Source organism: Pogona vitticeps, chromosome 1, assembly GCF_051106095.1.
Source record: "Pogona vitticeps strain Pit_001003342236 chromosome 1, PviZW2.1, whole genome shotgun sequence".
Classification (NCBI taxonomy): domain Eukaryota; kingdom Metazoa; phylum Chordata; class Lepidosauria; order Squamata; family Agamidae; genus Pogona; species Pogona vitticeps.
In genome coordinates this window covers 340,004,270-340,023,230 of record NC_135783.1, presented here as the reverse complement: position 1 = coordinate 340,023,230, position 18,961 = coordinate 340,004,270, and the positions used below count along the sequence as shown (strand labels likewise).

Below are 18,961 nucleotides of genomic sequence, written 5' to 3'. Positions count from 1 at the left end.
TGTTATTGAGGTTTTTAATGACCCATTAAACCACACAGGATGAAGTACTGCCATATTTATTTGTGCAAACTCAGTGTTCTTTGTCAAGCTAGAATCTTGCCACTACTGAGCAGCCTCCCACTGTCTTATCACTGGAAATCGAAAGACTATAATTTTTCCCATTTGTTAGAACTGAATGGTATTTTCAATCCCAGCCTATTGTAAGTTAAGTATGCCTATAAACTTCAAATACACAGGGTTTTACATTATACATCATTTCATTTTATAAAATAGTCTCACCTTTCTAGGGGTTTAATTTTGTGAAATTTCAGACAGATAAATACAGAAAGCCTTGTGCAAGAGGTAGGGCTAAGAATGTCCAAATAGTTATGGGGAGTCACACAAACATTTCCACCACTCAAAATCTATTAGTTACAGAAGTGACCTATGCTGAGATAGTGCCCTGACAGCTGGCATCCATAATGTACTTGAGAAGGTCTACAACTGTGCCATATTTCAAACTGATCTGATAGACACTTCCATAGCTATGCAAGTTCAAAACTAAACCTTTTTTCTCTAGCTTTTAGACCACGTATTATACATTTCTGTCAATTCTTGATTAAGGAATTGACGTTTATTCAGACTAGCTGAAGAACAGTTCCTCTGGTGATACTCTAAGCAGCAGAGTTCAGAGGTTATTAGCAAACATGGCTACACACATTTATTGCCTGTTGCAATCTGCACCTAAAAAGGTGTGCACCTTGAATGAATCATGATGACTATTAGCTAAACATTTATAATCTCATATACTGTATAGACTGACTTGCAACATAGCAGGCTAAAATACACTAGGGGCATGGTAAGACTGCCAATTCTAATCAAAATCCATAAATATTCACTGATCAAACCCCTCTGCTCATTTAATACAGTGGGGTCTCTACTTAAGAACTTAATCCGTATTGGAAGGTGGTTCTCAAGTGGAAAAGTTCTTATGTAGAATCTGCATTTCCCATAGGAATGCATTGAAAACCATTTAATCCGTATCTGCTCTTTTCCATCCATGGAAACTAATGGGAAGCTGCTATTCCACCTTCTACCACTAGAGGGGGATTTTTTCTTTTTTTCCCCCTTAAGTCAGGGAACAGTGTTAAAAGCACTTCTGACAAAGCTAATTTTGAAGCCATGGACTGAAAACCAATTAATCCGTTCTGGCTGTTTTTTTTATGTAGAGGTGTGTTCATACATTGAAGCATTAGTTCCCATAGGAACTAATGCAAAGCTGGTTAATACGTACTCTACCACTAGGGGGAGAACTTTTTTTTAACCTAAAATGACCTAAGGTTAAAAAAAGAGCAGGAAAGTTTTTTTTTTCCTGTTCTTATCTGGATTTTTGTTCTCAAGTAGAAGCAAAATTTAGCAAATGGAGCTGTTCTTAAGTGGAATTGTTCTTAAGTAGGGACGTTCTTAAGTAGAGACCCCACTGTACCGGAATGGAAAGCCAGGAAATAGGAAGCTAAGGAAACAAGATGTGGCATGAGGGATAACGGTATACAATGTCATAGGTTATGCTTGCTTACAACTTAACTCTTCATGCACCCATATGGTTAGGTATAGCTGACTCATGGCGTTACTCATACAGTGAGAAAGAACCCTTTTCTCCAACTGTTCACCATCATGATGCTGAGTTTTATATGGTTCGACAGTATGAGTAAATTACCGTATTTTTTGCACCATAAGACGCACTTTCCCCCCTCCAAAATGTGGGTGGGGAAGTCAGTGCGTCTAATGGTGTGAATGCAGCAATTTCGTCGCTGCTGGCCCCGTGGGGGGGAGCGTTGCAAGGGTCCGGGTGAGCCTTCCAGGACCCTTGCGAGGCTCCCCCACCCCCCCACGGGGCCAGCACCGGCGAAATCGCCAGCTTCCAGGTGGGGGGAACGTCGCAAGGGTCCTGGAAGCTCACTCAGATCCTTGCGACGCTCCTCCCACCCACGCACCGGCAAGCACTGGCAAAATCGCTAGGTTCTGGGAGTGTTTTGAGGCTTCCCAAGCCTCAAAACACTCCCAGAACCTGGCGAATTTACCCCCCCTGGTCCCATGGGGGGGTGGGTGGAGGGTGGCAAGGGTCCAAGGGAGCCTCCCAGGACCCTTGCCACCCTCCCCCCACCCCCACCCCCGCGGGGCCAGCCCTGGCGAAATCGCCAGGTTCTGGGAGTGTTTGGAAGCTTGATAAGCCTCCAAACACTCTCAGAAGCTGGCGATTTTAACCCCCCCCCCGCTCTGTGGGGGGTGGGGGGAGGGTGGCAAGGGTCCAAGGGAGCCTCCCTTGGACCCCTGCCACCCTCCCCCCCCCCCCCGCGGGGCCAGCCCTGGCGAAATCGCCAGGTTCTGGGAGTGTTTGGAAGCTTGATAAGCCTCCAAACACTCTCAGAAGCTGGCGATTTTAACCCCCCCCCCCGCTCTGTGGGGGGTGGGGGGAGGGTGGCAAGGGTCCAAGGGAGCCTCCCTTGGACCCTTGCCACCCTCCCCCCACCCCCCGCGGGGCCAGCACTGGCAAAATCGCCAGGTTCTGGGGGTGTTTGGAGGCTTCCCAAGCCTCAAAACACTCCCAGAAGCTGGCGATTTTACCCCCCCTGGTCCCATGGGGGGGTGGGTGGACGGTGGCAAGGGTCCAAGGGAGGCTCCCTTGGACCCTTGCCACCCTCCCCCCACCCCCCCGCGGGGCCAGCACTGGCAAAATCGCCAGGTTCTGGGGGTGTTTGGAAGCTTGATAAGCCTCCAAACACTCTCAGAAGCTGGCGATTTTAACCCCCCCCCCCCGCTCTGTGGGGGGTGGGGGGAGGGTGGCAAGGGTCCAAGGGAGCCTCCCTTGGACCCTTCCCACCCTCCCCCCACCCCCCGCGGGGCCAGCACTGGCAAAATCGCCAGGTTCTGGGGGTGTTTGGAGGCTTCCCAAGCCTCAAAACACTCCCAGAAGCTGGCGATTTTACCCCCCCTGGTCCCATGGGGGGGGGGGGTGGAGGGTGGCAAGGGTCCAAGGGAGGCTCCCTTGGACCCTTGCCACCCTCCCCCCACCCCCCCCCCCCCCCGCGGGGCCAGCACTGGCGAAATCGCCAGGTTCTGGGGGTGTTTGGAAGCTTGATAAGCCTCCAAACACTCTCAGAAGCTGGCGATTTTAACCCCCCCCCCCCCGCTCTATGGGGGGTGGGTGGAGGGTGGCAAGGGTCCAAGGGAGCCTCCCTTGGACCCTTGCCACCCTCCCCCCACCCCCCGCGGGGCCAGCACTGGCAAAATCGCCAGGTTCTGGGGGTGTTTGGAGGCTTCCCAAGCCTCAAAACACTCCCAGAAGCTGGCGATTTTACCCCCCCTGGTCCCATGGGGGGGTGGGTGGAGGGTGGCAAGGGTCCAAGGGAGGCTCCCTTGGACCCTTGCCACCCTCCCCCCCCCCCCCCCGCGGGGCCAGCACTGGCAAAATCGCCAGGTTCTGGGGGTGTTTGGAGGCTTCCCAAGCCTCAAAACACTCCCAGAAGCTGGCGATTTTACCCCCCCTGGTCCCATGGGGGGGTGGGTGGAGGGTGGCAAGGGTCCAGGACCCTTGCCACCCTCCCCCCACCCCCCGCGGGGCCAGCACTGGCAAAATCGCCAGGTTCTGGGGGTGTTTGGAGGCTTCCCAAGCCTCAAAACACTCCCAGAAGCTGGCGATTTTGCCCCCCCTGGCCCCATGGGGGGGTGGGGGAACATGGCAAGGGTCCAAGGGAGCCTCCCAGGACCCTTGCCAGGCTCCCCCCACCCCCCCACGAGGACAGAGGGGGCAAAATCGGGAGCTTCCAGGACCTTTTCTGAGCCTGGAAAGGCTCAGAAAAGGTCCTGGAAGCTGCCTATTTTGCCCCCTCTGTCGCCCGGGGGAGGCAGGGTGAGTCTCCAAAGGGTCCTAGGGTGTGTTCTAGGACCCTTTGGAGACTCACCCTGCCTCCCCCGGGGGCCAGAAGGGGCAAAATCGCCACCTTCTGGGGCTCTTTTGAGGCTTGGGAAGCCTCAGAAGAGCCCCAGAAGGTGGCGATTCTGCCCCCTCTGGCCCCTGAGGGAGGCAGGGTGAGTCTCCAAAGGGTCCTAGAACACACCCTAGGACTCTTTGGAAACTGACCCTGCCTCCCCTGGGGGCCAGAGGGGATGAAACCGCCACCTTTGGGGGCTCTTCTGAGGCTTGGGAAACTTCAGAAGAGCCCCAGAAGCTGGCGATTTCACCCCCTCTGGCCCCCGAGGGAGGCAGGGGGAGGCTCCAAAGGGTCCTGGAACACACCCTAGGTCCCTAGGGTGTGTTCCATAAGATGGACCTCTCCATAAGGCTCACCAAGTTTTAGGAGAAGAAAGCAGATAATTTTTTTCCTGTTTTCTTCTCCTAAAAATTTGGTGCGTCTTATGGAAAGGTGCGTCTTATGGAGCGAAAAATACGGTACGTGTTATTTCAAGCTTTTTATCTTTGACATGGACCTTATTTCTAAGGAATGACAGAAAAATACATACTCAGCACCCAACTGTGGTTTCCACCAGCAGTCACATGGCAAGAACTATCCACTGTTGCTCTGGAACGTGAGACGCCTAGTGGAGGTAACAGAAGTTGAGTGGAAAGGAACAGAGAAGTGGAACCATCCTCTTTGTGCAGACCATATCTTTGTTTCAAATTGAATCTCCTCAAGTGTAAGGATTATCAGTGGAGACCAAGGCCAAGATTGTCTACAGCACTGGTTCTTAACCTTGAGTTACTCAGGAGTTTTGGACTGCAACTCCCAGAAGCCTTCACCACCAGCTGTGCTGACTGGGGTTTCTGGGAGTTGCAGTTCAAAAGCATCCGAGTAACAAAGGTTAAGAACCACTGGTCTACAGTACAGAATTCTCAACTCCAATGTGTAAGTGTTGATGCCAGACGGGGAAGAAAGCTGAGATGAAAAAACGATTCATCGGAAGTGTTATATTACAGGAGCACTTTATAGATACCATGGATCACCAGGAGGACAACTAAGTAGGTGCATAAAATAAGAAAAGTGGATCCATAAAGGAAGCTATAGTCTTGAGCTTATCAGAACTGATCAGCATTGTTATTGGAAGTCATTAATTCATAGGGTCATGATGATTCAGAAGTCATTTGGTAGTACATATCAGCAACACCACAAGACAGAAAAGATTTGTAGGCTTACACACACACAAATGTCTAACCAGGTATTCTGTGAAAATCCCTGTGAATACATTATAGAGGGCAGGGGCTCTAGCAAAACACTAGAAATACACAGAATCAAGCAACCCACTGCTGCTCTAAACCAGTACACAATGTACCTGTTTGAGTTGGTTTCTTTAAAATCTATCGAAGACGTGGACTCTTTTCAAAACCTGCTTTGATCTTTATTATTCAATTAAAAAATAAGCACCGCAATTCTCAATTGCATTATAAATGCTAGCAAACAGACCTGCAAGCTTTACACCCCATATGATTAAGAAGAGTTTCACTCTCAACATGAGGAGAGGCCTCCAACCTCTCACAGATGAAGCCACCTCCCCATCTTACTGATACAATCGACAAACAATTATTCTAACACAAAGAAGGTCACACAGGAGCCTGTGAGCAGCATACAGCCTCCCAGGAAACAAACACAAACCCTCTAGCCCCTCCCCCATTTGTTTTTACTTGTAAAATAATTGGGGCACTGAGATGCACTTTGTCATTAAACACACACACATACATAGAGGCCACTACAGAGATGAGGGGGATTTCTTAGTTTAAAAAACCCTTCATAATGCAGGGGGCAGGGAATGAATACAAACTAGCATTGAATATATGTAGCCCTTTGGATCACTGGGGGTCCCTCCCCCCACTCCCAGCGTGAGGTTCAGATGCTTCATAAAAGCAAGAAAGGACCAGGACACCAGAGGAAATCTTTGCTAGTCTGAGATATTCCATCCTCCCAATCTGGATCTGGGCCTAAAATACCAAATCAATGTGTGAGTGTATGGAAGGTAAGTTGTAAGCAAGCATAATGTACAACACTCCATATCATAATTTCTATTTATGAGGTAAAGATAAAGGTTCCCCTTGACAATTTTTGTCTGGTCGTGTTCGACTCTAGGGGGCGGTGCTCATCCCCGTTTCCAAGCCATAGAGCCAGCGTTTTGTCCAAAGACAATCTTCCGTGGTCACATGGCCAGTGCGACTTAGACACGGAACGCTGTTACCTTCCCACCGAGGTGGTCCCTATTGATCTACAGTACTTGCATTTGCATGCTTTCGAACCGCTAGGTTGGCAGGAGCTGGGACAAAGCAACAGGAGCTCACTCCGTCGCATGGATTCGATCTTACGACTGCTTGGTCTTCTGACCCTGCAGCACAGGCTTCTACGGTTTAGCCCACAGCGCCACCACGTTCCTTCTATTTATGAGACATCTGCCTTAAACAGAGGTGCATTGGAACCAGGGTTTGCAAACTTGAGCTGCATGACTTTTAGTATAGAAAGAATTATGATATCATACGTTTCTCTCCCTCTCATAGGCTTAACATCTGTCACAGCAGCCAGAAAATAAATAATTTTTCAAGGGTCTCTATACTGTTGCAAGGGAAGCATTGGAGATTGTCTTACACTGAATTAAGAGCTGTTAGCTTTACAAAATATCCAATAAAATATATTACATAGCAGGGACTTACCTACACTTTCAAATTTACCACTGCACTATCACTGAAGCCCTAGCTTCCAAATTCCTGGCTTTGCAGAGCTTAAGTCCACAGGACATAGCCTTAACTCTTTTCTTAATCTGGAATCTAAATCACTGAATAATCCTGCTATAGCAAACATTTTAGGAAATGGAGAGATGTTGACATTCTGTATTAAAAAGAAGCCATAGTACTAAAGAAACAGAAACCTTACAGGAACAACATTCTCCACAGAACCACTGGGAATAGCAGTGTCAGTATTTATTTGCAGTATGTATATGATATTTGAAGCTAGAGACCCCTTTGATCCAGTACAGCTCTTCTCATGTTCTTTCTTATCTGAACTTCGGTGGTTAATATGGAGATATTGTCATTTCAGAGTACAAAGCCCCAGATTTCAACGAAGCTGGGGAAGGGGGTGGGTGAGAAAGAATAAAGGGGCAAGGCCAGGGCTCTATAGCAGAACTACAGTGGTGCCTCGCATAGCGAGGTTAATCCGTTCCGGATTAACCTTCGCTATGCTGAAGCATCGCTGAACGGGGCAGGGATTTCCATTGCAACGCATTAAACGATGTCCAAATGGGCCAAATACTCACCGTTCAGTGAAGCTTCAGGATGGCCGGCAGCCATTTTCGCGCCCTCGCCTCGCTTAACGAGGGCGCGAAAACGCTGCGCGCGGCCATTTTGGGCCATTTCCCGGCTTCCGGCGGCCATTTTGGCCGCCGAACAGCTGATCGTCGGGGGTCGTTTTGCGAAGATCGGTAAGCGAAACGCTTACCGGTCTTCGCAAAGCGAATTTTTCCCCATTAAAAAACCGTTGAGCGATCGCATTAGCGATCCGAAGAAACGGATCGCTATGCGATTTCATCGTTATACGGTGCGCTCGTTAAGCGAGGCACCACTGTACTTCCAAAGTTAGTCACTGTTTTGACCCTGTTGTTGCTGTTTAGTTGTTGTGTCTGACTCTTCATGACTCATGGACCAGAGTACGCCAGCCCCTCCTGTCTTCCACTGCCTCCCGGAGTTGGGTCAAATTCATGTTGGTAGCTTCAACGACACTGTCCAACCATCTCGTCCTCTGTCATCCCCTTCTCCTCTTGCCCTCACACTTTCCCAACATCAGGGTCTTTTTCAGGGAGGCTTCTCTTCTCATCTGATGGCCAAAGCATTGGAGCCTCAACTTCAGGATCTATCCTTCCAGTGAGCACTCAGAGTTGATTTCCTTCAGAATGGATAGGTTTGTTCTCTTTGCAGTCCAGGGGACTCTCAAGAGTCTCCTCCAGCACCCAATTCAAAAGCATAAATTCTTCGGTGGTCAGCCTTCTTTATGGTCCAGCTCTAACTTCCATACATCACTACTGGAAAAAACATAGCTTTGATTATGCAGACCTTTGTCAGCAAGGTGATGTCCCTGCTTTTTAAGATGCTGTCTAGGTTTGTCATCACATTCCTCCCAAGAAGCAAGCGTCTTTTAATTTCGTGACTGCTGTCACCATCTGCAGTGATCATGGAGCCCAAGAAGGTAAAATCTGTCACTGGCTCCATATCTTCCCTATTTGCCAGGAGGTTATGGGACTAGTGGCCATGATCTGCGTTGTTTTTTTTTAATGTTCAGCTTCAGACCATTTTTGGCGCTCTCCTCTTTCACCCTCATTAAGAGGTTCTTTAAGTCCTCCTCACTTTCTGCCATCAGAGTGGTATCATCTGCATATCTGAGGTTGTTGATATTTCTTCTGGCAATCTTAATTCTGGCTTGGGATTCATCCAGTCCTGCCTTTTGCATGATGTGTTTGACCCTGTAGCTGCTTCTAAGAGCATTGTTAAGGAACATGAAAGGATTTGAATATCAGTCTCTAAGAGAACAACAGTCTTATCTGTCATTTCCTCGGGGCAGTGGAGGAACAGTTGTTTGCCTGAGGGCCACTATACTTTTCTTTTCTTTGACTAACAACATACCAGTGAATTTGAAAGGGTTTTTTATTCAAATGCCAACTAGGGCAAGCTATGTTACTTTGAATTTAGGGTTTGGGGCATAGCAACATTTTTCTCCTCTAAGGGATCACTGTAACATTACAGATAAAAAAGGGCACATTTTCCAAAGGAACAGATGGTGGGAGGAAGAGAAGAAAAGGCTGTGGCAGTAAAAAGTTTTTATCTTCAGACACAAAAAGTGCAAACACTATGTCCTCCATATTAATACTCACCCCCTTGTAGTAGAAGTCATGAGCAGGAGATGTTATAAGCAGACAATAGATAAGGTACAATACAAGGACTGTCACTTATGACTCTGGATATTGCCTGCAATTTCATGTAATTAACATCCTGATAGTGAACTTGTGTTCAAAGTGCATTCAGTTGGTACTGAGTTCAAATGCACAGTTACAAGATCGAGGATAGTTGGCTCAGTAATACAACATGTGAAAAGGAACTTGGAATTGTTGTAGATCACAAGTTGAACATGATCCAACAGTGGGATGTGGCCGCAAAAAAGGCAAATGCGATTTCAGGATGCATTGACAGACATACAGTCTCCAAATCCCGTGAGGTACTAGTCTTCCTCTATTGAGCACTAGTGAGGACTCATTTTAAGATGGATGCCAACGAACTGGATACAGTTCAGAGGGAGGCAATGAGGATGATCAGGAGACTAAACACTTAGCTGTATATGAAAAACTGAAAGAACTGGGCATGTTTTGCCTTAAGAAAAGAAGACTGAGGGGAGATATGATAGCACTTTTTCAAATACTTGAAAATACTTGAAAAGTAGTCATACAAAGGAGGGGCAGGATCCCTTTCTTTATCGTCCCAGAGTGCAGGACAGGTAATAATGAGCTCATGTTACAAGAAGCCAGATTTAGGCTGAATATCAAGAAAAACTTCCTAACTGTTAGAGCTCTATGACATTCGAACCAATTACCCCGGGAGGTAATGAGCGCTCCAATGCTAGAGGCATTCAAGAGAAAATTGGACAACCATCTGTCAGATCTACTTTGATTTGTATTCCTGCATTGAGCAGGGAGGTTCTACTCTATGGCAGTATAGGCCTCTTCCAACTGAATTCTATGAGTCTCTGTCCTCATCTGGTCTTGACTCCAACCATGATGGGAATACATGTCAAATGAGAAGAACACAGTATTCGAAAGAAATTTGATTCAAATGTTTGCTTCACAAAAGCTCACACTAAAATATATCTGAAAGTCCTTAAAGTGCCACAGTGTTTCACCTTTGTTTCCCCTTTAATTTCGCCAATAAACTTAACACTTGTTTCTGAAACAGGGTGTCACTATTCATAAAAGTCACTTTTGGAGACCACGACTCCCTGAATCCAACAGGTAGCATGCCCCAAATTATCTTGGCCCCCAGTAGCTGACAGGAGCAACGCTTCTAAGCTTTAAGTGTGATGTGGTCATTTCTCTATTTCCAATGGAAAGTGATATATTAAATCATTTAAATAAAAAACATTAAAATAACATAAAATGAAATAGGACAGTACATGAGGCTTAGTTCTTGTGAAGCTCATAGTTCAGTTTTACAGTGCTAAACCACAGATGTTACTATACAGTATGTATCTTTTATCCCTGTGTTCCCTTCCTCTCCCTTGTTTTCATGTTCTTAGCAAACTATGGCATCTGGTTCAAACAAATGAGTAGGCTACTCAAAACCACAGTAGGCAACTTAAGCACACAAAGTGGAAAGAGTGTGGATATGGGACCAAAGATTATTCACATGGTGCCAAACCCCAGTTCTGTTCTAAGTGTTCACTCTTTGAGCATTACATAAAACCATAAATCTTAGCTTAATGGATCAAGATAAGCCAACCTGTTTCCTAATGTCTTGCTTCTCCCTTCCATAAGTGAGTAAACAAGCAAGAACAGCCATGCCTAATCAGTGCTTCCCATTACACTAAAAGTTCCATAGGACAGATTTAAACCATGGTTTAAAGCCGGACTGAAATGCTAGCTTAGTTGCGAACCATTAACAATAGTCCCAGGAAGCTGCTGTTAAGGGCTGTTTTTTTTTGTTGTTGTTGTTGTTTCATTATTCATACAGCGGCCAAAACCCTGTTGCTTTGTAGTAAACTGTACTAGAATAGACTCATTGAATCAATGAGGATTTAGTGAAGCAACTCATCTGCAAGTGTCACTGATTCAAATGGGCTTACTTTAGTTGTGACTTACTATGCTAAACTAAGTCAGTTAGAGTAGGCCCATTTGAATCTACTGAATTTATGAAGGTGTTGACTCACCAACTACTTATTGATGCAATTGGCCTGCTCTATCATCATCACCAGCAGCACCTTAAAACTGCAGAGCTGGAATGGAACCTCTGAATCATTCAGTCCAGCCCCTGTCAATGAGGGGTTGTGGGGAATCACACTCCCAACCTCTGGCTCTGCAGTCAGATTATCAAAGCTACTGAGCTGTTATGATAAACAACAGGATTTTGGCCATAAAAAGGAGAAACACAACAGGAATGGAACCACACAGAGGTGCACATCAAGCTAGAATGTTATTGTTCAAATGCAGTTCTGTGTCCGTCCCCCCATATGTTAGAGAACCTCCAGTTCTAAAGATGGAAGAGATCTACCTCTGCAGACTCAAGAGCACACAATCCCAATGGAATTCCCTGTGATTAAATCAATATCTTGCTTCTCCCTTCCATCAATTTACTGAGTGGGTGGGGAGATCTTTGATCACAACAGCACTCCCTGGTGCATCACATTAAACTGCCACTTCAAACATCTCTGGTAGGACATTAAGAAAAAAAAATAGCAGGCATACCACACCACTACTTAATTACAGTTTAAAAGCACAGGGAGAGTTCAGCGACTCAGCACAGTGGGGCTTTCCCTTTAGAAAAGCCACAGCTTGAAAGTGGTTTGTTGTTGTTGTAGTTGTTGTTGTTGTCGTTGAGAGAAGGTCTACACTCCCAGAATCCTCCAGCAAGCATGGACAAGGTGCTGGGAGCTGTGCCACTGGCCATGGGCAATGCTGGAGAATGCCAGTGGCTTGCCATCCACACTTTGTCCACAGTAATGTAGGCACAACATGCACAATTTACACATTTCCTTACTCCTGTCCTGATGTATTTTTATGATACCAAAAGCAAAAAACCCCAGGAAAAAAATGACATCATGACAGATTACTACGAAGGCAATGAGCTCCCATACACTTCAAAACACTCCCGGTCTGCCTATACTTACACATATCATTTACTGTGTATAAATACTGCAATTCAACTTTCTATCCATTGCATAACAACACAAAGAACAGGTGTGGCAATGACACACCAGCTAGACTACTGACCACTGTCCTGGAAGTCTGAATTCCCATCTTCAAGTTCGCACCAGGTTATGCAATTCACTGGGCAGTCTTAGACTTATCACTTAGACATGTCAGTTTGAACTGCCCAATAGGGTTGTTGTGAGGAGCAAAGGGAGGGCGAAGAAAGAACCAGGTACTTTGAATTCATCAGAGAAACCGTGGCACATAAATGAAGCTATGTTTAAACACACTTATCCTGCTTGCTGAGAACTTTCTGAAAGCTTGTTTAATCAGAAAATCTATTTTTCATTCTGGATTTTTGCTTCTTTATTATTGCTCAAGCCTGAAATTTCTCTGGAAGCGAAAATGATGAAATCAAGGCTGTCCTACTTTGAGCATATCATGAGAAGGCTGGAAAAGACAATAATGAAAGGAAAAGTTGAAGACAGCAGGAAAACAGGAAGACCAAATCTGAAATGGACTAGACCTGAGTTTACAAGAGCAAAGAAGGGTAGTTGAGAACAGGACATTTTGGAAGTCAGTCATTAATAGGGTCACTCTCAAATTGGCTTTGTCAGCCACACTAGATGCTGTTCCAAGTCCTTCATACAGAGCATGTTATCATAGTCACTCGAGACTGAAGGATGCCTTATCTAGTTTAATCATTAACAGGGTCACCAAAAGTCAGAGGTGAGGTGATGGCAGACAACAACAAATTATCACTTGTGGGGAGGGTTTTCAGGAACAGGCCCCTTCCCCAGGTGTCCTGAATCTCTTTTCCCTTTTTCCTGCTTCACCTCTGTAGGAGGAGCTGGATACTTTTTTGCTTTGGCTTAGTTATATTTAAGGCAATTTTGTTCTCATCTTCTTAAAACTTGTGATAACAACACATTTTTGTGAATGTCAGCTCTACGCTATTTCTGAAGTACTCAAATTACACTTGCTAATGTGCAGATGAAAACTTTCACATCTTATCAAAATCATATCCTATGGAAGAATAAAAGGAAAGGACTATAAAAAAGCAGGACTGCCAAACTACAAATCCTTGTACACAAATTAGAACCAAGAATTATGTATGTATGTATGTATGTATGTGTGTGTGTGTGTGTGTGTGTGTGTGTGTGTGTGTGTGTGTGTGTGTGTGTGTGTGTGTGTGTGTGTGTGTGTGTGTGTGTGTGTGTGTGTGTGTGTGTGTGTGTGTGTGTGTGTGTGTGTGTGTGTGTGTGTGTGTGTGTATGTTTGTGGGAGGGTGGGTATAAACACTATCCTGGGCAGTTTACATCCAGAGTCGAATAAACATGAAGTAAAACAAATCATAAATATAATAAAAAACAAACATAACATGCAATCGATAAAATTACCATCAAATAAATCAATGAAAATCAGACAATGGCGAACAGGCAATCTAAAAGTAGTCAGTCATACTATGTTAAGAGAGGATGCTCTCCAAGGCTTCAGTTAACAGGTTTGTCTTGTCTGTCCTCTTAAAGCCAGGAAGGAAGAAAAGCAGGCATGGGCCCACTGGGAATCTACTGAAAAACAATGGGGACAAGACCAAGAAAGCCCTATTTCTGGCTGATGATGTCTTGGCCTCCTTCGGTGTGGCAACCTGGAGGAGCATGGCCTGCGAGCAATGGGTAGATGGTTTTAAGGAAAGATGCTTTGAGAAGTACCAAGGTCCCAAACCATGAAGGGCTTTATGCAACACAGGTAATCAGTGCAGGCTGGCCTGAACTGAAGCAATGTGCTCATACTTCTTCACATCAAGACTAGAGATTGGGGTATCCCATCTCTATCCCCGCACAGGTGGAGATAACGAGGGTCCAGCCCCATGGGGCCAGATACTCCACTCACAATTCCGCTACTGCCGCAAGCTCCAAGATCCATCTCAGGAGCTCGCGATCAGTTCGCCACTCCTGGGAGGAGGCAGGACAACAAGCCTCTCTGCCAGGTCAAAGAGAGGCTCACAGATAGCAAGCTCCGGAGTGATAGGAAAGATCCTGTAGCTTGCGGCAGCAGTGGAATTGTGAGTGGACCATTTGGACCCATGGGGCTGGGCCCTCGTGATCGCCACTTGTGCAGGGGCATTCGTATACTAATACCCCCATCTCTACTCAAGACCAATCTGGCCATTGCATTCTGCACCTGTTAGTTTCCGGGTCAGTTTCAAAGGAAGCCAAACAGAGAGAATGTTGCTACGTAATCTCTGAAAGGCTCCACAAAAGTAAGTAGTATTGAATTCAATGGGATTTACTACCAAGTAAGTACATACAGGATAATATACTAAACTGCTTCTAAAACATGATCTCTCTAGCCTTAGTGGACACACATTTACAATAAGGCAACAGAATACACTCTTAAAAGCTTTAAACACATACAAATACCAGAATGATGATGTTTAGATGCTTGGCTATTTAGTGTAGATGTCCGCTTTCTTCAAAGCACTTTCCGCTTTTAGAAAACTCCCCTTGCAAGAGCTTATGGAGAAAACTTGAGGAAGATGTCCTCATTCTCAGCACAGGCACCTTCTATTTGTCACGTATGTGTCTTTTTTTCTCTATCTTTTTTGCTATGCCATTTAAGGATACACAACGTATAGCAACAGGCGGACTCACTCAGCTGACCTACACTGCTAACTAAGTGCAACCGAGAGCAAATCTCCACTACAGGAGTTCTAGCCTGAATGAACAGATTAAAAACACCTAACCCCACATTTCCAGTGGATGCTCAGCAAACTGCTTGCTAGATGATACACATCCGAACAACCATAGCCAGTCACCAGACATTTCTAATTCCAAGCAAACTGGTATGCTCAAAATAGTCATTAGTTGTGAAGGAGAGCTGTATAGTGCCAGCCAAGGGCCCCGGGAGAATCATGTACCTGCCCTGCTGGGAGAAATAACGACAGGACAGAGTCCAGATGAGACTACCCATACAAACTGAGACCTGGCTGGAGGCTCCACCTGAGGAGGCCCCTCAACTGTGCAAACAGAGCCTATTTCCTGTCAAATCAAACGGGGAAGACCCAGGAATAGGGCTCACTTTATTGGCTTCAGAATACTGTACCTTCTAGAGGAGAAAGCTGGGGGATGGGAAATGTAAAAGGGGTGCTGGAAGAGGTAGCAAGGCAGACTGAAAGAACTTTCCAGGAGAGAGAGATGCCCGTTGTGGTGGTAGAGAAGCTACAGGAAGAGAGTTGGGGGGGATAGAAAGGAGGGGTTATGGGAGCCTTCTGCGTGGAAAAGGCAGAGAGTGGAGCTCCTAAACCCACCCAGGATTGGAACTATGTGGTCAAGGAAGATCCCTGGACTGAGGAGTTGGTGAAGTAGAGGGTACTGAAGCACAAGGGGCCAAAACACCAAACCCTTTGCACATCTCCTGTGTACTTGATCTCAACCTCAAATCTCTGGAGAGATGAGGAGGGAGAATCAACCATAATGCAACAGTGGCACTGGAAATGACAAAGACAGAAGGCTTGTACAATGGACCCTCGACTTACAGACGGCTCGACTTACAGACTTTTCGAGTTACAGACTTCTCTGGCTGCAAAATTTAGATTCGACTTGCAGCCAGAGAATCGACTTACAGACCAGAAAAAAACCAAAAGGGAATAAAAATAGAATAAAAACCACTGGCTATGGGATTAATCGGTTTTCAGTGCATTGTAGGTCAATGGAGATTCGACTTACAGACTTTTCGACTTGCAGCCACCATTCCAATACGGAATGAGCCTCGTGGCGCAGTGGTTAAAACGCTGTACTGCAGCTAAAACTGTGCTCACGACCTGGGGTTCAAATCCCAGGTAGCCGGCTCAAGGTTGACTCAGCCTTCCATCCTTCCGAGGTCGGTAAAATGAGTACCCAGCTTGCGGGGGGGGGGGCAATGTGTAGCCTGTATAATTAAAAATTGTAAACCGCCCGGAGAGTGCTTGTAGCGCTATGGGGCAGTATATAAGTCCAAAAAAAAAAAAAATCCTTAAGTAGAGGGTCCACTGTATCTGCTGCCAGCAAGAGGACCAGTGGTGGGTGTTCCTGTGAAAAATCCAGGAACTGGGGCACTGATATGCCATGTCCTCTGCTCTCATTGTGGGCATAATCAAATTGGCTCTCGCTTCTCTGGGCCCCAAGTTTCAGAGGCACCTGGGACTCAATGGTAAAGCCATCAGAGGATTCGCACATGCCAGTGAAGTTAACTGCAGGCACTGTAGAGACCAAGACTGAGCTAGGGTTAACAGAGGCCACCAACTCTAGGCCCATGTTATTTGTTAACTGCAGTTCTTAAACTCTGCTCCCAAGTGTCAATAAGCCAAGTTGTTTTTGTACAAGCTGGTCTGGACTCTATGGATGTTGGGATGAAGGAGGGGCCACCTGCCAAATCAGGAGGGCTGGGGTGGGGCTCATATTAGTCAACAACAACAGCTGTCACGGCCTGGGCTTCCAGCCTAGTTCACCTTGTTGAACGTGCCAAAAATAGAACAAAAGGAAAAAATATTACTACATAAGCACTTGTATTTTTATGTTGGTTTCCCCATACTGTTTATCAAAGGGTAATAATTACCACCAGATTCTCACAAGTAAGAAAACACAGAGGTAAGAATCATGATCATTGTGTAAGGTTGCTATTAGGTAGACGACAGGGCTTCAAATTGTGACCAAAGTTCCTCCAGTAAAACCTCCCTGATAAGAACGGCTGTTATAAAAGAACATAATTGGTTTCCAGTGAAACTTTCCCCATAGAATTCTGTCCGACTCCTTCAATATCAAAACATGGTTTTGTGGCTTACTTTCATAGCTTCCTCTTTTCCCTTCAGTAGCCCTATTTGGACAATCACATCTCAGCTTAATGAGTCAAGATACAAACAAACGTTTTGCCCAGACATGAAAAATCTTTGCTCCTCCCTTTGCCACTGACCACGCTCCCTGGGAAATTTTCAGAGTTACAAAACCTCAGGTTTCTCTTTAGTGGGGAAAAAAAAACATATTTTCTTTCCTTCTTTTTGTTCCCCCAAAAGCGGACCAGGGAGAGGTGGGGGAAGAACAGACAGGCAAAAGCAAATATCCATTGACTTACACTTTGCTTCGGAAATATTCTGGTTAGGCGACCAAACTAGCATGCCGAGGTTCTCCCTCTCTTGAGAGCGTTTTGCAAGTTTCGCTGAAAAGAAAACAGATGTACGTTGTGTTAAAATGACTTGCAGGGCAAACTCTTACAGCTAAAAAGTACTAACGAAATAAATTGGGAGGGCAGAATCAGGATTGAAAGGCTATGATCTCTTTCTTCCTTCTGAAATGTTCAGATTCCTAAGCATCTTTTCAGTCACTCTTCGACACCGTTCTTTGCTAGACCAACTAAACATGGGACATGGAATGCAAAACATTTCGACCGTCTCAGGCCTTGTCTTTAGACATGCTCCTAGAAGACTACAAACAGATCAGTTAAACAGCAGAAAAGACTTGCAAAATGATTCTTCATGCACTGTTAGGCAAGAAAAAAAAAGAGAAAGCAAGTCGTGGGAAGCAAGCCATATTTTTGTCAGCATATACTTAGATCAGTTTCTTAACAGGGGCAATTCCAGTTAACATTACATACATAAAAATTATACAGATATGTACAGTATGTGTACACAACATATACACACAAACATACATATATTTGCAGACAGACAGACAGAGTTCTCGCTATCGAGGTTCTCTTCCATAGTATTGGCAATCCTTTCTTTACAGTACCATGTGTATTTGAAGGTCCTTATGACTCCCTGATCTAGAGGCTGAATTAGAGATGTTGTGTTTGGGAGCAAGTAGACCACTTTTGACACCTTTGGTGCTGAACTCATGGGGTTCTGGATGGCCAGGGGCACAGTATTTATTAAATATTTTTATTCATTAGAATAATCTGTGCATGACCAAAACTGTGCTGTTCCAACCCCTGCAATTCAAGGGAGAAGGGTAGGTATGTGGGTGGGTGGGTAGGTAGGTACTGTACACAGAAAGAGAGATGCACTGTGCCCTATGTTACATATAATAATGGCTGGAATCCTAGTACTGTTTGTATAATGTTTGTGTGACTTGCCATAGCTAATTGTGACTAGTTGATGAAGTGCCCATTGCACAATCAGGTATTTGACCAGGCATGTGATTTAGGCACACCCCAGCACCTTGTCAATCAGCCACAATTAGCTGTTTGTAACAAGAAAAGAAAAAACCTTCTCCAAATACTAATATGATTTTGGCCTTACATATTATATACATACTACTGCAATCCAGTTGCTTAGTATAGTAACTCACAACATGCCCATTGAATCAGTGGGGATTTGATGAGCCAACTCCTTTCTTAAGTTTTGTTCAATGGGCCCACTCTAATTAAGATTTACTATGCTAAGTAACTGGATTTTACCCATTATATACGTTTATATACCTAGGTATGTATCAGGAGGTTTTAACTAGATCAAGGGGCACTCCCTTGGACATGTGACCATATACTCCATATCCTTACTAAGATTATGAAAACGAGAGGAATGTAATTAAAATATATACAGTTTAATACTGTATGGGATGTTTAGAGAGAATCAGAAGTTTTTTAAAAAAATAAAATCAGATAATTAAAGTTAAGCTTTTCATTTATATTGCTAAAATGCTTTTGCTTTTTGTAAAAAATGGCCTTATAATTTTAAGACATCTGTATAGATTTAGATTAATGTTTCTGTCTTTCCCAGTCAGAGCTTGGAAATAACACATTACAGTTACTACGTTAATTTTAAATGTGTTAAAAAAATTAACTCCTGCCAGAGAAAGGTTCTCAAAAATCTAATATTTTAAAATTACTGTTAAAAAAATTAATATAAGTTTTATGTTATCTAACTGCCCTCCTATAGAGTGGATAGGTCATCCCACCTTATTCCTCATCAAAGAGAGATGATCAGTTCACTTTAAAAAGTATATCAGGTGGTTAAAGCTTGGCTCTATAAATGCACTCAGGACTATAATACTTAGGAATCTTAGTTAACTTATCTAAGAATTTCTGGTAT

General features: G+C 45.0%; 1 protein-coding gene across 5 annotated transcripts in view; it reads right to left on the bottom strand.

Moving 5' to 3' along the window:
• Window positions 1-18,961, bottom strand: part of RCOR1 (REST corepressor 1) — a 192,008-nt gene that overhangs the window by 91,709 nt on the left and 81,338 nt on the right. For all 5 annotated transcript variants that reach the window (XM_078383798.1, XM_078383797.1, XM_020793631.3 and 2 more), the window contains one exon: window positions 17,008-17,091. In XM_078383798.1, coding sequence (XP_078239924.1) covers window positions 17,008-17,091 — 84 coding nt within the window. The remainder of the gene's footprint in view (window positions 1-17,007; window positions 17,092-18,961) is intronic.